Source organism: Nylanderia fulva, unplaced genomic scaffold (assembly GCF_048542155.1).
Source record: "Nylanderia fulva isolate GAGA-0341 unplaced genomic scaffold, ASM4854215v1 Scaffold15, whole genome shotgun sequence".
Classification (NCBI taxonomy): domain Eukaryota; kingdom Metazoa; phylum Arthropoda; class Insecta; order Hymenoptera; family Formicidae; genus Nylanderia; species Nylanderia fulva.
Genome location: NW_028189730.1, coordinates 1,883,720 through 1,903,188, shown reverse-complemented (window position 1 = coordinate 1,903,188; position 19,469 = coordinate 1,883,720). Strand labels below are relative to the sequence as shown.

General features: G+C 31.8%; 2 protein-coding genes across 3 annotated transcripts in view; one reads left to right on the top strand and one right to left on the bottom strand.

The window, feature by feature from the left end:
* The window catches only part of gbb (glass bottom boat), a 13,615-nt gene extending 4,242 nt beyond the window's left edge, over positions 1-9,373 (top strand). The window contains exons 2-6 of the mRNA XM_029313210.2: positions 866-1,052; positions 3,793-3,947; positions 7,251-7,439; positions 7,603-7,682; positions 8,256-9,373. Of these exons, the coding sequence (XP_029169043.1) occupies positions 866-1,052; positions 3,793-3,947; positions 7,251-7,439; positions 7,603-7,682; positions 8,256-8,516 (872 nt within the window). The 3' untranslated portion in view covers positions 8,517-9,373. The remainder of the gene's footprint in view (positions 1-865; positions 1,053-3,792; positions 3,948-7,250; positions 7,440-7,602; positions 7,683-8,255) is intronic.
* Positions 1-19,469, bottom strand: part of LOC114938875 (uncharacterized) — a 27,066-nt gene extending 7,597 nt beyond the window's left edge. The window contains exons 1-16 of one of the 2 annotated variants that reach the window (XM_029312988.2): positions 19,164-19,469; positions 17,999-18,227; positions 17,379-17,600; positions 16,329-16,709; positions 13,058-13,343; positions 12,812-12,946; positions 12,221-12,277; positions 11,902-12,041; positions 11,627-11,814; positions 9,698-11,271; positions 8,229-8,468; positions 6,228-6,502; positions 4,163-4,711; positions 2,172-2,706; positions 1,388-1,516; positions 181-534 (exon numbers count right to left, since the gene is read on the bottom strand). In XM_029312988.2, the coding sequence (XP_029168821.1) occupies positions 11,208-11,271; positions 11,627-11,814; positions 11,902-12,041; positions 12,221-12,277; positions 12,812-12,946; positions 13,058-13,343; positions 16,329-16,709; positions 17,379-17,480 (1,353 nt within the window). In that variant the 5' untranslated portion in view covers positions 17,481-17,600; positions 17,999-18,227; positions 19,164-19,469 and the 3' untranslated portion in view covers positions 181-534; positions 1,388-1,516; positions 2,172-2,706; ... (2 more) ...; positions 8,229-8,468; positions 9,698-11,207. Of the gene's footprint in view, positions 1-180; positions 535-1,387; positions 1,517-2,171; positions 2,707-4,162; positions 4,712-6,227; positions 6,503-8,228; positions 8,469-9,697; positions 11,272-11,626; positions 11,815-11,901; positions 12,042-12,220; positions 12,278-12,811; positions 13,344-13,844; positions 14,251-16,328; positions 16,710-17,378; positions 17,601-17,998; positions 18,228-19,163 lie in introns of those variants that run through there. The other variant, XM_029312989.2, reaches the window with a different exon arrangement.

Sequence of the window (19,469 nt, the reverse complement as noted above, 5' to 3'; positions counted from 1 at the left end):
AACAAATTTTTATGTCCTCCCCCTCCCACCCCCTCGTTCTCTCTTCTCTCGCGTCCCTCTTCGGATCTCGCCGCCCACTTCAGTAGAGGCATTAGGCATTACTTAGAGCCCCCTTCCTCTCCCACCTCTTCCTGGGCATCAAGTCTACCGCGCGAAGGAAGGGTATTTCTCTCTTACTACCTTTTCTTCGCTCCGCAGAACGGGCGGCTGCTTTGGCGGAAAGAAAGAGGTCGATTTCACGCTGCGAATTGTCCACGACTCATTTCTATAAGGGCCTCTCCTCGTAGAGAGTTCAAGTGGTGTGGCCCTCGCCGAGGGTCCATTATCGACCTGATGCTTCCTTTTGTACAGGTTTCGTTTTGCGATAACGGATATCTCGGAAAATGTCTTCTGCTCCCAAGACGAAGAACTAATTTCCGTTCTATTGTAGAGATCTAGAGATTTTTTCGTAAAGTGGTTTGACCACGAGCTCCCGAGTCGCAGGTTCCCTAGTTGAGCCGCATCGATAAGCCGACGCTTTTACAATTTATATCCCTAAAAATAGTTCGCATTAGTAGAATTCCTCCAAAAGAATGGAAAAAAAATATAGGTATACGCACTTTCGAAATCTCGACCAAGACAATTTTAAACACGTATTATATGGAATTTTGTTCGAAATGTCGCACAAGCAATATTAATAATCACACATCGAAAACATTAATATCATGTACATTTTAGTATAATATGTATAACTTTTGAAATCTCGTGTATTCGCCATGAAATTTGCGGCTCTAAAGTCAAATGTGCGAATAATGTGAGCTTTTGCTTAACGTGATTATTATTGTTAGCGCTCCTGGGCTGATCGTAGACTTGTAATTTAAAATAGATCATCACATCCCCGGGGTGAGGCATGAACGTGGGAAGAGGCTCTGGTTCGACGTATCCGAAGTAACACCTCAGGATCAAATAATTGGCGCTGAGCTAAAGCTATACCGCGTCGCGGAATTCAAGGGTCGCAAGAATCATGGATCTCACACGATCACGGTGTATCGGGTGTTGAAGACCGAGAATGGGTAAGAGAAATGTATCCATAATTATTCAAAATTATACTAGTAGTTCTAGGATGCGTAGAAAAGTTAAAATAGTATTAAAGAATTGTATACTAGTATATTAAGAGATTCGAATCTTAAGAAGCTTGAACGTGATATATTTTCAAACTATCTATAATAAAAGCACGAAGGAAAAATTGTCTTCGTCGTTCGCTCGCTTTTGTGCCAAGGACGCCTGGATTATAGACCAATTTCATATTCCTCCGGGCATCCTTCGCGGTTTTTGACATAGTCATCGTATCCCTAATTAGAAGGTCCTTAATCCCCTTCGCCGAAAAAGCCCCAAGTATTTGTTCTACCTGCAGAAAGAGAATCCTCTGGACGACGTCCTCTTTCATCCTCTCCATCCTGGATATATCTCTCTGTATCCGTCTTTTTCATTCAAAAGACGAAAGGAACATTTCTACTTTCACTTCTTCCCTCGGTATCTGGAAAATACACATTTACATTTTAGAGGAAATTATTCGCAACAATAATGCAAAGATAATCGGGTCATATAACTATATATAAGTACATTTAAGCGAATAAAAACGAGGGACGGTAGCCACAGGACCATTGGCGGGCGCCATCCCGTTCAAATGGGAACTGAATCGTAAAAAGGAAAGCGTGGTGAGTTAATCCGAGAGGGCAAACCTCCTCTACGCCGGCGGTAAACGGCGACGGTCTGTCTAGAGACGTTTCATCTAATAGACGCACCGCTCCGTCACACAAATCGTGAATCACGAGACGATCCATCACCGTTAATGGTCGTAACTCTTCCTAACGCTTGGAAAAACGTTGTAGTACACTTTTAAATATTCTTTATATCGATGTCGATATTTTCACCAAAATATATTTAGCTTTGTAATCAATTTTAATACCTCAGGTAGTAAACATATACGTCATGTTGACCACCAGTTTGAGACTTTTTTCAAAATTCTAATAGTCAACATTTGTCGAACACGCTTATGAAAGATTTCAAGAGTAACATCATTCTAGTTATATGACGTATACAATCGATTTCATCAGATTAGTCTATACAAAAGATTCATACATATATACATATATGTATACAATAGTTTCCATGAAGAAATGTTGACCTACCATCCTATTGTCTAGTTATATATCCATTGAAATCGTTCCGCCGTTTCGCTTCGGCCCATCTAGGAGCTATTCGGCTTTTCGGCCTTTTGATTTAAGTATGAGGAATTGTAGAATGACAGCCGACGGCACGTCTCGCTTTGTCCTTCTCTCCCCTTCCCTCAGAATTTTGGTGACCTGAGCCTGACCGATATACCGAGCCCCGACAGGAAACACTATTCCGTAAATTGAGGTAAATTAGCCGTGGAGACGGCCTAACAGGCCTCTCTTCGTGGCCTCTCCGTCTCATCCGCCTACGCAGTTGCGTTTCAGAGGCTGCTTCTCTCTCCTCATCTTCTTCTTACCCTTTTCGCCGGCTGTTTCGGCTCCTTCCATCAAAGTCAAACTATGCGTGACGCATCCCTCCACCTCCTTCCTTTCTTCCTCCTGCCTCTTCTTCGTCGCGAGACAAGCTGGCGACTCGTTGCTTTCGTAATAAGATCTCTGCGCGGTACATCATTACGTTACGGAATTCCAATGGTAAGCGTTTCTTCTTGAACTGTGAGAGAAGTTACATTTGAAATTAAAATGGCCAGATACCAATCTCTCTTGTAGATGAAGATTGAAACAAGAAATTTCAAAATTCTCTAGTCTCTAGCTGATTTGAAAACAAGATTATAACGCGCGTGAGATTTATTAAATTCAATTTCATATTAATATTTTCCTATTTTTATATGAATAAATAATATACAGATAATTATGTTGCAGAATTGAATGGCAATCATTAATAAAAAAAATTCGTTAAAAGAGTAAATCAAATTCATTCAATTTTTATTATAATCGATCCTCGAAAAGCGATAAAAGCTAGATGCTGCGAAGATCATTTGCTTAATAGACACTGATCGGCAATGATGTGTTGCTTTACAGAGTTCTTATTGATACAAGGCACGCGCGAGGCTTCGCGATTAATTAGAAATTACAATCCGGAGAATCACGACAAAGAATCTTCGTGTTGAGATATGTCACGTGTAACGATCTCTCAACGGTATGTTGTTAAGAACACAATATTAGCTTTCCGTATGTACATGCATACACACGTGTATGTATCTATCAATATGCAAAACAAAAAGAATACCTGTCATTGCACCGTAGTTTAAATATGTGTATCTCACATTTTCATGTAATTTAATCATCGATCTGCGTTAAAATTGAAATAAAAATATATATGTTGTTATATAACAAGTTATTTTACAAATGTATTTATAATTTAACTAAGGAATTATGTGTATATAAATTTTAATATTTGAGGATGCACAGAATTACTTCAGAATCATTCATTTTCATTTTGCTAATACAATCAATTTTCATCGATATTTTTAGATCAAACTTCAAAGTAGATTGCTGCTAATTGCCGTGTAACTTTGTAATATTAAACGTTGAATAATGTATGATACATTCCAATCTCGATATTAAATTTTGCAAGTTAAGTTAACAGAACAATATTGAATAGAAAATTAATATAATAGTTACAAATGATAAAAGAACCTATCAAGCTATTAAGAAAACTCATTTTTATATCATTTAATACAAAAATCTAAATGTATATTTATCACATAAAAATGTACGATTTATTTTCATATTCCAGGACTCGAGAATTACAATACGTCGATGCCATAAATGTAACGACAAGCCAAGAGGGCTGGCTGACGTTGAATGTCACTGCGGCTCTCGATCATTGGGTAAACAACCCCAGTGGAAATCGAGGACTATATATCTCTGTGCATCCTGCCGATCGTTTAGGTGAGCAATGTACTTATTTCTAATTGCACTTTGTTACTTTCGTCTCGATGAAAACTACACAAGACATTTATTCGAGAAGGCAAGATTCAAGAAATGTCAAAATGAAGGTTTATATTTTATATAGGAGAAATTGCTGCTAATGACGTAACGAAATACGATATTTCTAACAAAGAGAATGTTCTCGCATTAAGTCTTTTTTTTAAGTATTCCTTCACCTTTATGGATGGAAGTCTCTTCTATTAACTGTGTTTCCGTTCAAACTTCTCGGTCAGACTTCTTGGGAATAGCGCGCTAAATATAGAGTGGCTTGATGTAAACACGTACGATGTTTATCGAGATTGGGTCGCGAGCGAGGCGCGAAATCGAGTTATAAGTCTAACGTTATTCGAAAAATATACCTATTTTCAGACATAAGAAAAATGTAACAGATAAAACGGATATTAATTAAAGATTAAGGACCAGCTGGATTTTACGTACAATGTTTGACGTGGCTTGGAAATCGTTTATTTGGAGTAATTTTTGGAGCGAGGTATATCCTTAAAGAGAGCGATCACGTGTATTCGTGTCTGCTCAATGTTACACCTGTTCAGGGCTCTCACTCTGCCATATTTTTGTTCTGCTAAGCTCGTGTGCGTGACATGAAAGATTAGTAGCTTAACAACGCCTCTGTTGAATCTTGAATCTCTTCCTGGTCTTCTCGGGTATTTGATATCGCTACTGCTTAGTTAGCGTTTTATCTTTAGCTTCTCGTTGAATCCTTGAGCCTGCAAATTTTTCACAGATTCAAGTACACGTCATAAAAAAAAACATCATAAAATTGTATAAAATAAATTTCGAAATAATAATTAAATAATTTATATATTATCGAATTTTTTTCAACAATTTTTTTTATCTTTTCGCTATTATTCTATTCTCTATATTCATAATGCGATTTAAATCTTATCGTGTCTTAATAATTAGGCGCAAAATAGTGCAAATGTCGCTTTTAAATCAGATATATTACATTCCCTTGAATAAGTTTGCTCGATCGTGTTCGCGATTCGCTCGCACACTTTGTTAGTATTCGGGATACATCGTGTCTCTACGATGGCTTCCCACACTGATGAGATATACTCACAAATACGAGATGTGCTCGCGTTGAATTCAAGAGGACGGACAATCTTAAGTAGGAAACGAAAGAGAAAGAGAATAAAATAAGATACAAGGAAAAGCAGAGATTGGGTCCGATTCGGCCATTGAATCTCTCTGCACAAGGACAGAGGAAGGTAGATCGATAAGGGAGCTACACCTGTTTACTAGATTATCGAGATGAAAAATCTGGTCGATCCCCTCCCAATATACAATCATTTAAAATTTAAATATAAATACAATGCTTTTTGAATAAGATATTAATTGTTTAGTTGTAACATGTGTCTATTATTGAGATTCTGTTAATTGTTCTTATTTGTCAAACATTTAAAGATCTTTATATTCGACTCGATAAAAGATATAGCATTTCTATTTAAATAAAAACATATTAACATAATTTAATTAATATTAATTAATATATATAATTAGTATAATACAATTTAATCTGTTAAATTTTGTCAATTTAATGATAAAAAATCTTGTAATTAAATGATAATGTGACAAATAACATTGAACATATTCATGTGAATATAAATGTATCCAAGTGTATACAAACTGTGCGCACATGCGAGTACGTGTATCTGTCTGCGTGTTTGTATATACAAGTGTGTGCGTGTGTTTATGTACGTGTGCGGTTTGTTGTTTGCCGCGCCTAGATTATTTCATTACTTGCTTCTCTCTCTCTCATCTGGCCGCTTTCCTTTTTCCTCTTGTCTCACTCTTCAGAACGCGCGCAACCGGTTTACCTTTGATCGTTCAATATAAAACGCAAGATCGGAGAGTCACATGCCTCTCACGAATCTTTACGCCTGATTCCTGCCTCTTTCTCTGTCTTTCTTACCGCGTGTTTCTCTCGCGAGAAACTCCAAGGATACGTACATCTATATCTAAATATAAGCTAATTCTAAATATAAGCTGACAATAGTCACATATTTACACACTTCTCGATACTCTATAATATATATTTTTCATCGAAGCTATGATGACAATTGTTCAATAAAACCATTAGAAAATTAGCTTGGACATCTGATATTACAATTGTTTCAAGATTATACAAAAAAATGTAATGTGGTCCATTCATTGCAAGCTATAACTGACTTCTAACTGACGAGTCAGCCCCGACCATGAATGGGAAAAGATAATAAAAATTACTTGAACTTGAATGCACTTGAATGCGCGATGTCTCTCCCATCCGCTGCGAGAATCTCCCGTCGGTGCATTCCTCGGGCGCGCAAAGTGCAACAACTGCGACGGCAGGTGTCCACCGCAATCACGGCGAATGCGCATTCCTGCCGGTCAATTTACTAGCTTTCTCGGACTCAGACGGAGCTCGTGCTGTACCACCGGCGATAGTAGATATCTCCGATCATTTGCATACGATCGTTCGCCGCAACCTAGCACCGAGAAATCGTCGATTTATACAGCACCTGAAATTACCGAATACAATATTAGATGGAGGAAAAAAATTAGCTCCTTTCTCAACGCTCTATTAGCAGCAGAGAGGGAGAGAATTATTGAGAGAAAATTAGATGATAAAGTTATCACGTTTAAGAGAATCGATAAGTGTATACGTCTCAATGAATAATTAATTTAGAAGCATTTATAATCGCGTAGATACACCAAAAACACTTGAAATATATTGCAATCCTGGAATTTTCCAGAGTAATTAAGACAAAGATGATTGAAACGCTGGCGCGTTCGAAGTGAATGTCTAAGATAGGCCAGCTGTGTGACTTTGCGCCGAGATTCTTGATTCATAAGCGTTCAATATTCATGAAGGTTGACTATTAATAATCCTGAGAGAGACGCATTCTAATAAATACACATTTATCCAATACATTCTACTTACAGAGGCGATTCTGTGCAAAGAAATATGTAAACAGCAGTTCTCTGTTTTCGCGTCGCAAAACGCGGCGATTCTAATGTGTCAGAGTAATGAATATATTTATATTTGATAAAAAATATATACTAATATTTCTACCAGCATATTTCTTCGCTTTTCTTTTATATATTAAGTATTACTCTCTCTTTCTCTCTTGTTATTTTATGACCATACTTTTCGAATTCTCTTTACACACATGCTATACTTTTGCTTAATATAAAGAATAAACTATCATTGTTAGCATCGTATAAGTTTATCCATTCACTTTTTCAATCAATATATCGTATGTACAGTGCACGAACTGAGACCAGAAGATATTGGAATCATAGAGTTCCGAGGTGATCCTGATTATCAACCCTTCATGGTGGGTTACTTTAAGAGTTCGGGCAGAAGAGAAGCCAAAATTCGGCAGAAACGCGATGCCAAAAGAAAGAAAAAGAGTGAGACCACAAGTTGGGATTACCGGACCAATCCTTACACTGGTACGGATATATTAATTATATTATAATCTCGATTCAATTGAAATGTACGTAAACTTGATTAGAAAAACTTTTTTTGCTATGCAAAAAAGGTTTTCATGTTAAAATTAGTGAAATTTGTAAACTGATGAAATATTTGCATAAATAAAATATTTTTTTCTCGCAGATCCCGGCACGACACAATATTATTCGCGAACATGCAGAATTCAAACATTATACGTCAGCTTTCGCGATTTGCAGTGGCAGGTGAGTGACACTAATCGGCATATCTTATAAGGGTTCTTCGCCGCAGCCCTGTTATTGAATTACAGATGTCAGAAATGCGAGAAAAGATTAAATTAAATTATTTTTCCCCTTTACATCCGATGTGGCTGCGATGAGGAGCTTTAAGGTTCCTGGCTCCTCACCCACCATGTTGGAAATTGTGACGTCAGATACGAGAAAACACACGCTAAAAATTCTTAGATGTCAAAATAAAAAGATATTTCGATGAAACAACACTTCAGATGACTTTAGCACGCTCTTAAAATATTTCGAAAACTATCCTTTTCCCTTTATAATCAATCAACAGTTGTAAAATGACTGTAATATGAGGCCCAGTCTCACAATCGTTTTACGGTTGTTGATTGATTGTCAAGGGAAAAGAATAGTTTTTGATTAGTATTTTACAAGGTATTTTTTCATTTAAAAATAGCATCTAAGAATTTTCAGCTTTCTCGCCCTTGACGTCACATTCTAACATGGTGAGGAGCCAGGAACCTTAAATAACGCAAGCTATGCATTATTTCTTACAATCTTTTTCCAACGTTTGTTCCACAGGATTGGATTATCGCGCCAGATGGATACGATGCATACTACTGCAGTGGGGATTGCAACTTTCCGCTGAATGCTCACATGAACGCGACTAACCACGCAATAGTTCAGACTTTGGTGCATCTGGTGAGTCCGGGAAAAGTGCCCAAACCCTGCTGTGCGCCCACCAAGCTCTCGGCCATCTCGGTACTGTACTTCCTGGACGAGAGTAACGTTATTCTAAAAAAATACAAAAATATGGTCGTCAAGAGTTGCGGCTGTCATTAAATTATAACAATATTTTTTAATTATTATACTTTCCGAGTTTTGTTGTTCAGACCGGAATCTCGGTAAGTCTACAGCTAACAAATTTAGTAAAAGCATAACAAAGGCGAGAGAAACATGTTTTACCTTCCCTATACTTTATATATTAAATAAAAATTGACAAATGTTTTATTACGCAACATTATTTTTTGTGTCTTTAACAACAGCTCTGCGGTAGCACAAGACACAAATCTTATTACGTTCTGTCTAAATCCGCTCCAGCTTATTGTCCAGCGCTATTTGATCTATATACGATACATATATATACATATATAAACATATATGTATACATGTATATATAGTTACGTATTTCGGTAATATAAAAGAGATTATTCATATAAGGATTAATGTGTAGATTAAAATCAGTCAGACAAATTGTCAACAGAAACAGTTATTTTGAAATACAAACATTTCAAATAATAAAATCTTTTGCGTACTAATACGGGCATCGCTAGTTTCCTTGCAATATTGCAGAGAAAAACGCATTCGTAGATGAAATATTTGCGCAAAAGAAAGAGTTGTCTGGCGAATCGACTTAATTCATAATGAAGAATCAGTCATCTCGGTCGTCAATCAACGATTACCAAATAGTTTCTGTATTTATAGTATAAGCGCATAGATGTATTTAAAATGGTGACATAAATTATTAATAATGAAACTTGTTAGTGCGTATTAGTTATACAAACATGTAAAACCAGACAATTATTATATGATCATGTTAGATTCTAAGTTTTGTATATCGTCATTGTAAATATACTCTTGTATATACTTTCTACTACTATATATATTATATACGTTAATAAATATACATAAATAATAAATTCTAAATTACAAATATTTAATGTTAAATATAAAAAATTTGTCTATTAAATTTGTTAATTTCACAAAATAATAGCTTCCTAAAATGCGATAGATTATTATAAATAACGATACATATAGAGAAAGTCTATAGTAAGGTTTTTTCAATGTTTTATTAAAATTATTCTCTTATAACTTTTTTAATACTTTTTTGTTTACTTATTGTTATTACATTGGCACAATATTAAGTTTGACTTAGCTAACTATAATATAAAAAAGGAATAAAAGCTTTCTTACTTTCAGCAGTATTTACACAAAAGTGTATATAAAAATCAAATAATATTTACCTTCAAACTGAGCAATTTGCAAATCTCACTAATTATCTTAAGATCACATCTTTAATCGGTTTGATTCCTCGGAAAGTAAAATCTTCAATCTGCATTCTTTCAGATAAAGGAACATTCCTTATCTAAATATATGTATACGTACAATATAAATGTACTACATATTATAGAAAATCTATAAAAAAAGAAATTAATAAAACTGTCATTAGATTGCAATTATTGATTGCATTCTCTGTTTTTATAGCCAAATAGCATAATTATTTAAAATAATATAATTGTCAAGAGATGTTAAAAAAGAAAATGACCTGATTTCTGAATACAGAATGAAATCTAAAAAGTTAATTATAACTCGTTGGTATAACTCGAATCTCATAATTCGTACTCTTTTAAAGAAGTACATATCTTATTGTTAGTCTTTGCTTTGTTATATATAATATATATTTTCTTATGTCTATGTCTTTCGAATATTATGTAAACAGATAATTAATTCGACGCTATTGTACAACTTTCAATAATAGATTATATACTTTCAGAGATGTGCAAAATGGTTGTCCAGACCCATTTAAAATAGAAAATGCAAAATAGTTAAAAGCTTTCCATTTGAAAATGCAAAATGTTTTTTTAGACACTCATTTAAAATAGGAAATAGAAAATAGACATTTCTTAAATAATTTTTGAAATGAAAATGTGTGTGCGTGTAATTTTTTAAATATACATATATATTATATTTAAATTCTTATTTCTTTATTAAATTTTTATGAATTTTATACATTTTCTTTATTAGCTTTCTTTATAAACTTTTTTTTAATTCTTTAAGCTTTTATAAACTTTATACAAATTTTATATATTAAATATAAAAATATATATTAAATATAAAAAATTTTAATGCAAAAAACCAAAAATTACATGAATATATTTGCATATGGAATTACAAAAAGATGTTTATTATTATTTACACGCATTTACTTCATAACTTCTTTAATAACATTTTGATTATTATAATGTATATACATATGTATATGCATATTATTTTGATTAATTTTTAGTTTGCAAGAAAAATGCATTTGAAGTAGAAAATAGTAAAAACCATTTAAATGGAAATATAAAACAGTTTTTGAAAACATGTATTTTAAATGTAAAATACAAAATAGGTATTTTAAATTTTAAATTTCCATTTTAAATGCTTCCATTTCAAATAATGCACATCCCTGTTTGTTAACTATAGTAGTAACAGTGTATGTGCTATTATATGTATCTTATGCACATAAAAATATCTTAAAAATCACAAGACTTAAGATTCGCGAATTATCCCTTCTTTGATTTTAGTTATCTTAATCACAACCATTGATTTATCGTTACAAATAGTATAGTTATGACTACAACATTACAATTGTAATGTTATAACGTTACAATTTTATAAACTCAACACTTGTCGCATTATATTTGTGCTCGTCAATTTAACATATATTTATATCTATTTTAAAACTCGTAAATCTTTACGTTAGGCCTCATCTTAATCATTGGCATCAAGTAGCACAAGTTGGATCTGACTATACCCCTCTCGCAAATTAACCAATCTAAAAGTATAAAAGCTTATGAGATTTACCTTACATTAGTAATTTTAATGTGTCATGCATTTTATCATTCGGGTTCAATGATAATTTACATCTCAGAATTGATAAAATAAAAATAATTCAAATAATGCCTGAAAATGTACAGGCAGAAAGAAAAAGTGAAAGATTAACATATTTTTCTTGTAATAAATAATGCCACAAAATACAAACACATAAAAATGTGAAAGTGTAAATGTAGTAATGTCATAAAAAATTTTAAAAGCTATCTTAAATTTTTCTACATTTAAACCTTCCATATTGTACTGCACATATATTATATTTACAAGAATATATATTATATTTACATATTTATTTTTACCTGTTTTTCTCCTGTTGTAGTATGGACAGTCTGTCACCCTTCTGTAGACATGTGGTTACACTCGTATAACACGATACTTCCGATGTAGTAGAACCAACGGCACATGTAATGAGATTTCGTTTTTTGGATGAACCTTCAGAATTTAGCAACACCCAATAAGAATTTACCGGTCCTCCAACATAAAAAATCTGTAATCGTAATATCATTTTATGTATAAATTAAAGCGGAAAAATTTCTAAATATATTAATTTAATAATTAATGTTTGAACTTTTACCTGTACAGAGATTATATATAAACCACTCATATTAATTTCAATCGAATAATCGTCCTCTCTCAAGTAGAATTTGGTAAAATCGTATGAGGTGTTGTTACTTTTAATGTTGTTGTTTCCTTTTATCCATGGTCCTATATAAACTAAAAAATATTATTTTATACTTAATTCTACACGAACCTTGTATTTATTCAATAAAATTAAAATTAATTAAGAATAAATTATATAAATTTATATCAAATAAAAAGTCAAGCCGTAGACATCTCATAATAAAGCTCGGAAAGCCTTAAAATACAATTATATTGTTCTTTCTATTAGATACCTGTATTTTTAAACTCTTGCAGCGGTATTGCACCAATAAACGTAACCACTTTCGGACCTATGAGACAAATTAAAATTAATTCTGGAATTTCAGAAATTTTCCTTCGGGTAAAATATTGCACTGAATATATCGAATATTAACGAACCAATTAAGAAAAATTTCTATTGACCCATTATAATTCATAAATTAATTTGTTTCAGTAAATAAAGCAAATAATTTAGAAATAACATTCTAATAAAAACAAAAAAATGTGCAAATTGGAAACTTGCACATTGCTTCCTCATCATGAGCAAGATGATTTTTCTAATTTTGGCTTCTTCATAGAGAAAGGTTAATGAACGACATAAAATGGTGGGGAAATAATATGCAAGTTTCCAATTTGCATACTTTTTTCACATAAAATAACATTTTTTTAAAACGTTTTAAAACGCGTATGTATGTATGTACATACATTACATACATGCATACAGACATTTATAAAAAATGTAATTTTTCGATGTGTTAGAACACATTCTGAACACATTAACATAGAAATCAGAAAAAAATTTCACGAAAACAGTTTCTTTTATGAGGAAGCAAAAGCAAATATACCAAATCGCCCACGATTGCGTTCGTGCCTTCTTCCTTTTTCTTTTTCACTCCTCTTCTCTTTCTTCTTTTGCTGTTTTTTACCTCTTCCTCTATTCCTCCTTTCTTTTGTCGCTCGTGCTTCTCTTTGTACAACCGCTGTATAATTATTGTTTCTTTCAGATTCCATTATCATGTGATTTTGCGCTTTGTAAAATATGGCCCTCTTTTGGCGTGATAATTTTTTTATCTCAATCGAATTGTTCTTACTTAATTTTATCGGCGACGTCGGATATATGTCTAAAATTTTGCCGATACTGCTTTCAATTTCGTTATTTTGATGATCTAGTGTTTGAACAGAAGCAGATGGAGTCGTCGAATCATCCAATTCCGAGATAGTATTGGAATCGAAATCATTTTCTGTTTCCGATAGATCAGAATTGTAAGTTGAAAACTCTGATTTCGATTTTAAATAGAATATGCCCATCGATACCCTATTTCGAATGCTATTTAAGTTTTGTTCGGTGTATTTAAGCCTCAACATAATATTGTTTATCTGAAATATTGGAACATGGAAAAATGTTGCGCTGAGATATTAAAAGTTCTTATAAGTTCTAAAAAAATAAACGCCAGTTTTCAAATATAATAAATATTGAAGCATCTAAAGCAGAAAGATGTTATCTCTTTTATTTCTTATGATTCGTAATTACGTGAAGAGCAAGCTACAGAAAAATCGTGCACGTGATATTCATCTTACATCGGATGATGCACATTCCGAGCGATAAAAAAATGGATGATTAACTCTCGAAACTCAAGACACATGTTGCAATTATATTAGTTATTCGCGCTTATTCATAGTAGTCATATTTCAGTGGTCCATTTACACAGTAATCATGTTTAGATTTAGATGAAATAGACGGATAAAAAAAGAAGATAGAAAGAGAGATGGAAACAAAGATACATATACATATATGTATAAAAAACTAACAACTATTAATATAAAAAAAATACGTAAAAAGTATTTTTTATATTTGGTACTGAAATAAATTTATCTTACCATTAATTCAAAATCTTTCATTTTTCCATCAAAAATTGCTGTTGTTTCCGTGAAAAATTTTTGTTGTTTTCTCTCAAACATTTTGCACATTTCTTTTGTATTTGCATTTTGTGTTGTCTCAATTAGAAATGTTTTCTCTGATATCAGAGTTATTATAAGGGTTATTAAAAGAATTGTTAGAAGAAAAAGTAAAAAAATTAATAAATTATCCCTTTTGAGAGTTTTTAAAGGTTTCACTTTGACATTAATATGCTGCTTTATGTTTGTGAGGACAGTGTCCTCTATTGATTTACAATTATTTGCTTCTGACAAAGATTGTTTTATCGCCATCTTTTAAACATCTAATTTCTTCTAATCATTAGAAGAAACTTTGTTATCGATTATTTAAAGATGTACCGTGGCGTGCCTGAAATATATTTACGGCATGTATGTGCAATTGTCAGTATATCAATTATTAGTATTCTAATCAATTAGTTACAATAAGCTAATTTATATATAGTGTATAAATAAACTTATTTAAAAAATGATAAATATACAGTACCAGCTAAAATTATATCTTCTTTGGATTATTTTAGCAGAACTTGTTTTAAAGTGCACGAATATCTTTCAAATCACGTTTTGAAGGGTGGTATAACATTGAATTATAATTTAATGTTATAACGTATCCTTCAAAACATGTTGTGATTCTTGTAGAGATCTGTGCACTTTAAAACAAGTTATACTGAAAAAGTCAAAAGGTGATATAATTTTGGCCGATACTGTAAATATATTTTAATAAAAAGATAAAAATAAAAACATAATATATATATATATCTATATCGGCCAAAAATATAATCACGTGATTTTTTTATATGGAACATTCTTTTATAATTTGAACATTTAATTACTCAATAAATAATAAAAATATTGAACATATATGTTTAAATTGTTATATTATTTAGAGCCGATTTTTCCAACTTCTTGGTAAATTTACCCGACAAGTAACATATATTCGTCTCCTTTTTAGAACTTATTTAAAAAGAGATAAAAATATGCTACCTGTTGGGTAAAACTTACCGAAAAGTTGGGATTTTGGAATCAATATAATTGTAATATTTTATTTGTATTAAAAATATAAATTATTCTTTTCGTCATTATACGCAAAAAATTATGTATTCCGCATCTCCAAACAAGACTGCTTTACCTAAAAAAAGGAAAATCTCCGAGAAATGCTACATCATCTATAACGACTTATAGTTTCCTTTTAAGAATTCGACCTTTTCAAATTGAAATATCCCAAGAATTTATTTTAACCTTTCTGCAGAAAATATATTACTTCAGGCTTTTGGTAACTTTGAAAAGAGAGATACGAAAAAGACCGGAATAACTTCGACGCTATACCTAATATGCACAATCCTATTATATTTTAATTTTTCTGCAGAAAATATACTAATTTAAGTTGTTTTACTTTGAAAAGAAAGATGCGAAAAAGACCGGAAGAAACTTCGGCGCTTTACTTAATATTAATATGCACAATCTTTTTGTGTTTATTGAAATAAGAGACACATATGTTCAACATTTCATTCATCTTTTTTTTCACTCAAATAAATCACTGTAATAGTAGACTTTAATCTCTAGTAGTACGGAGTATTTGTGAAAATTTCCTTGTAAGACGTTGTTATCACAAATTATCTTCTCGGTGTACAAAACTGTCCGAGTCGATGATGTGCATGATAAACGGTGTATAAAGATGTGGTTGTATCTTTCACAAACACAACCATACCTGAGCCACAAACAGGTAGTCCAGATATATACAAAGAACTATTTTCACAGAAGAATTAATTGGAAATCTACGTTAGCCTCCCTTAAACCCGAGTCGTATATTGTATTGCTCACGTAGTATCATTTTTCCCGCCACATTTGGCAATATACGAGTATATTTCTTTATATGTAGAAAATTAAAAATAGTCACATATGTCTCTCATGTACGCGCTCGCGTTTCGTACAGCAATTAAATTTTAAAATTATTTTACATTAGTCTTAATTAAAATTATTTTTTTCAATAACTTTTTAAAAAATTCTCAGCTTCACACACATTTATCACACACATTACTAATATTATTATAAACATTATTATTATAAACATCATGGATATAAACTAATTAATAATTATTGTATTTTAATCTTATTTTAATATCTCTTATTACAACAAATAACTTATTTAATTATATTAATATTTTTTTCTCTATTATTTTCATAAACTAAAGTTCATCAAAGACACTTTTACAATTTTTAATTAAGAAGGCTTTGAAGGTAATCAATTTATTGGAAATTGCAAAATCTTTTTTCACAAAAAAGACCAGTGCGACCCGAACTTTCAAAGGAAATATCCTCGTGCGTTTAAGAGTTAGAGAAAGCAAATGTAAATTCAATGCAAAATTGAATACTGTTCAACAATTGAAGGAGCGATTGAAGCAGACGCACGAGACACGTGTACGCACTCACCTCCGAAATGACGATTCCCGCCTTTCTCACGGTCGGACGGATGTAGATCGTCGATCGAAGTATAGTCGAGCAAAACTGACTCGCCCGAGCGAGACGCACTCGAATCTTTTGTTTACTTCTCCCTTGCGGTCCGCAGGCCATACGGCCCGTGGACCGACGACAACGCCACGATTTAGTCCACGAGAAAATCTCGCCTCGGTTACCGATGCTCGCTAACTGATATCTCTGTGACTCTGTCGACGACTTCCATGTGTTCCGGAATACGTGACGAAAAAATGCGAAGGCCATATGTACTTTTTTTTTGCATTCCGCAGAGAGAAACACACGGTTGCAATTTACTTTTTGTTCTTGCAACAATACCATCCTCGAGAACACATTACTCTGGAATTTAAATAAATTATTAAAATTAGAATTATAGAAGATGTCTGCATATCTATATAAGAATCTAAAAATAATATATGAACATAGATAGGAAACGTAGATTATCTAATCCTATCTAATATCTACATTTTTTGAGTATAAGTTTGTCTTTTGATAGAAAGCAAAAATTATTAATACTTTTTCGTTGCGTCATCAGAGTGTCTATTCAAATTTTGTAAAAAAATTTCTTGATAAAAATAAAAACAAAAAATAATTTATTTAAATTAATTGATTAAAATTACTGATTAATTGATTAAATTGATTAATTTATTATTTATTTATTTATTAAATAGTCTTAAGTTATTTAAATATTATCTATTGGAAATTTGAACAATTTTCTATAAAATTTATAATTTATATAAGATCTTGATACTTAAAATAGATTGTCAATAAAAAAAATCACATAAAATTGTATTCACATAAACAATTATTGCCAAGATATGTTAGACATACGTTTCTTAAGTATTAAATAAAAATAAAATTAATAAAAGGATAATTTTTAAAAAAATTTCCTGAACTCTTAAATCAAATTCCATGGAAACTTTCTGATATTTCAAAGTTGAACAAAGTTCTATACTCTCCTCTATTTATATGCTAAATTAAATATGCTATACTATATTACATAACTACCTGAACGTAAAATGCATCATAGGAATGTAGAGATAGATCCCCGAATAAAATAATGATATTTCCGATAAAGATACACTTCAATATAGTAAGATCTTTACTCATTGTCAGCACAGTAAGATCCAGAACGTAGTTTCAGCAAAGAGACATTTTATCACGTTCTTGTACTTAAAGTCCCGAGCGCTCACGTAAGTCTTGGTCATTAATGCCATGTTAGGAAAAATTCTGCAATAAAGATACTAATTAGTCATCATACGACGCCCTAAACCCGTATTAAAAAACTGAGTAATTGGATATCACATGCGTCATCGAGCACGTAAAATGAGGGACAAGGGATTAAAAAACGAGAGAACTCTCGATAATCCTTTTAATTACACTCTCCCATCTCTTTTCGCTTTCTCTCTTTATAAAGTATATACGAGAATATAACTATCTAAACAAAAAGGATTCTAACAGTGTATAATAAATAAATAAAAAAATACATATATAATATATAATTGTGTATATTATTATATATATTTTAATTATATAATTATATATTTCTATATATATAAATATATTTATAAATGTATTTTATACAAAGAAAAAAAGAATTTAATGTTCGTTATTTTTAGGAGGCATACCTGGAAAGCGGATGATAACGACAATTAGATGTAATTATCTTTGTTATTGCTGCACGTTTATATTAGATGACTGCTGAACTGTTAGTCATGGGATTTCCAACTTGATATCGCTCAAACATGTTTCGTGATCGCGATGCACCCAATTACTATACATTATTATCTTTGCTCCGAAATATTGTTTGATCAAATGTATCCAATTATGCAAATATTATTTAACCAAATGTAACATCTGCAAATATCATTAATATGATTAATAGAAATATTCATTATAGCGACTGACACATAATCGCAAATATTGTATGAATGAGATATTTACAATAAAATTAACGATTATAAAAAAATCATGCATTTGGAGATTAATTATATTAATTCCGGGAAGGCTTTTACTCTTTATCAGTTCACATTCTTATCTCGGTTTAAACCATAGCTAAGTTTTAAACACAAACTGCATGTGTGTATGAGTTCATGATTAAGTTTAATTTTTCAATACAATACACACTTGGTGCGAGACAAACAGCCATGTATATTCTAGGAAAGGATCTTTCATCGTGGAAGTTTATCGTCGATTACGTGATGTCACAACGGATGAAAGAGGAAGGGAGAAAGAGTTTTACAATCCGTGGCCTATATTTATTTACAATATGCTCCTACAATACGATCCGGTTAACGATCAAAAAATCGCAGATAACGAATATCTATTTCTCAAATAAATTAGCCAAACGATTAGTCAAAAGATATTTTGAAGGGACGAAATAATAAAATTAATTTTTTTATCATTTTTATTATTTCATCATCTTTGTCTCCTAAATACTTTCAAATTATATCTAAAATTCTAAAAATCTAGACTGAATGGTCTAATTTTATTAAGATGTTTAGTAGAAATATTAAAAATAAATAAATCTGAGAGAGAGGGAGAGATTAACAAATAATTATGATTAAAATTATAAATAAATAATCTCACTATCAGATATGTGAAAAAATATATCACCGGGATGTATTATCGTAAAATTATATATATATATTTATATATTCACGGTTGTGCATATTTTCTTCATTATCAACTCGAGGAGCAGAATAAGCGTAATTAGAGGTTTGCAAACGTGGTCAGTGTAAAGTTCTGAATTGCGATCGTCTTATTGCGATTATCTTTCTCATCATATGTTACCTTGACTCATTTGTACGCTCTTTCTTTCTTCATTTCCATCGTTTATTAATCTCTTTAAAAATCTATCCTTTATATTCTTACATTTATAATCTGGTGATAGATTGTATTCATTTTCATTAATTTTTAGAGAAAAACAATTGTCTTTGGATCACAATAAACGTTCTTTATAAGTGTCGCTAAAATTATTGTATATATACTTTTGAAATCAGTTTTTAACTAACTTTAATAGAAAGTTTATTTAAATTTAACAGCGCGATAGTACAGTATAACATCGCAACGTTTGACATGAAAGAGCCGAAGGCGCCG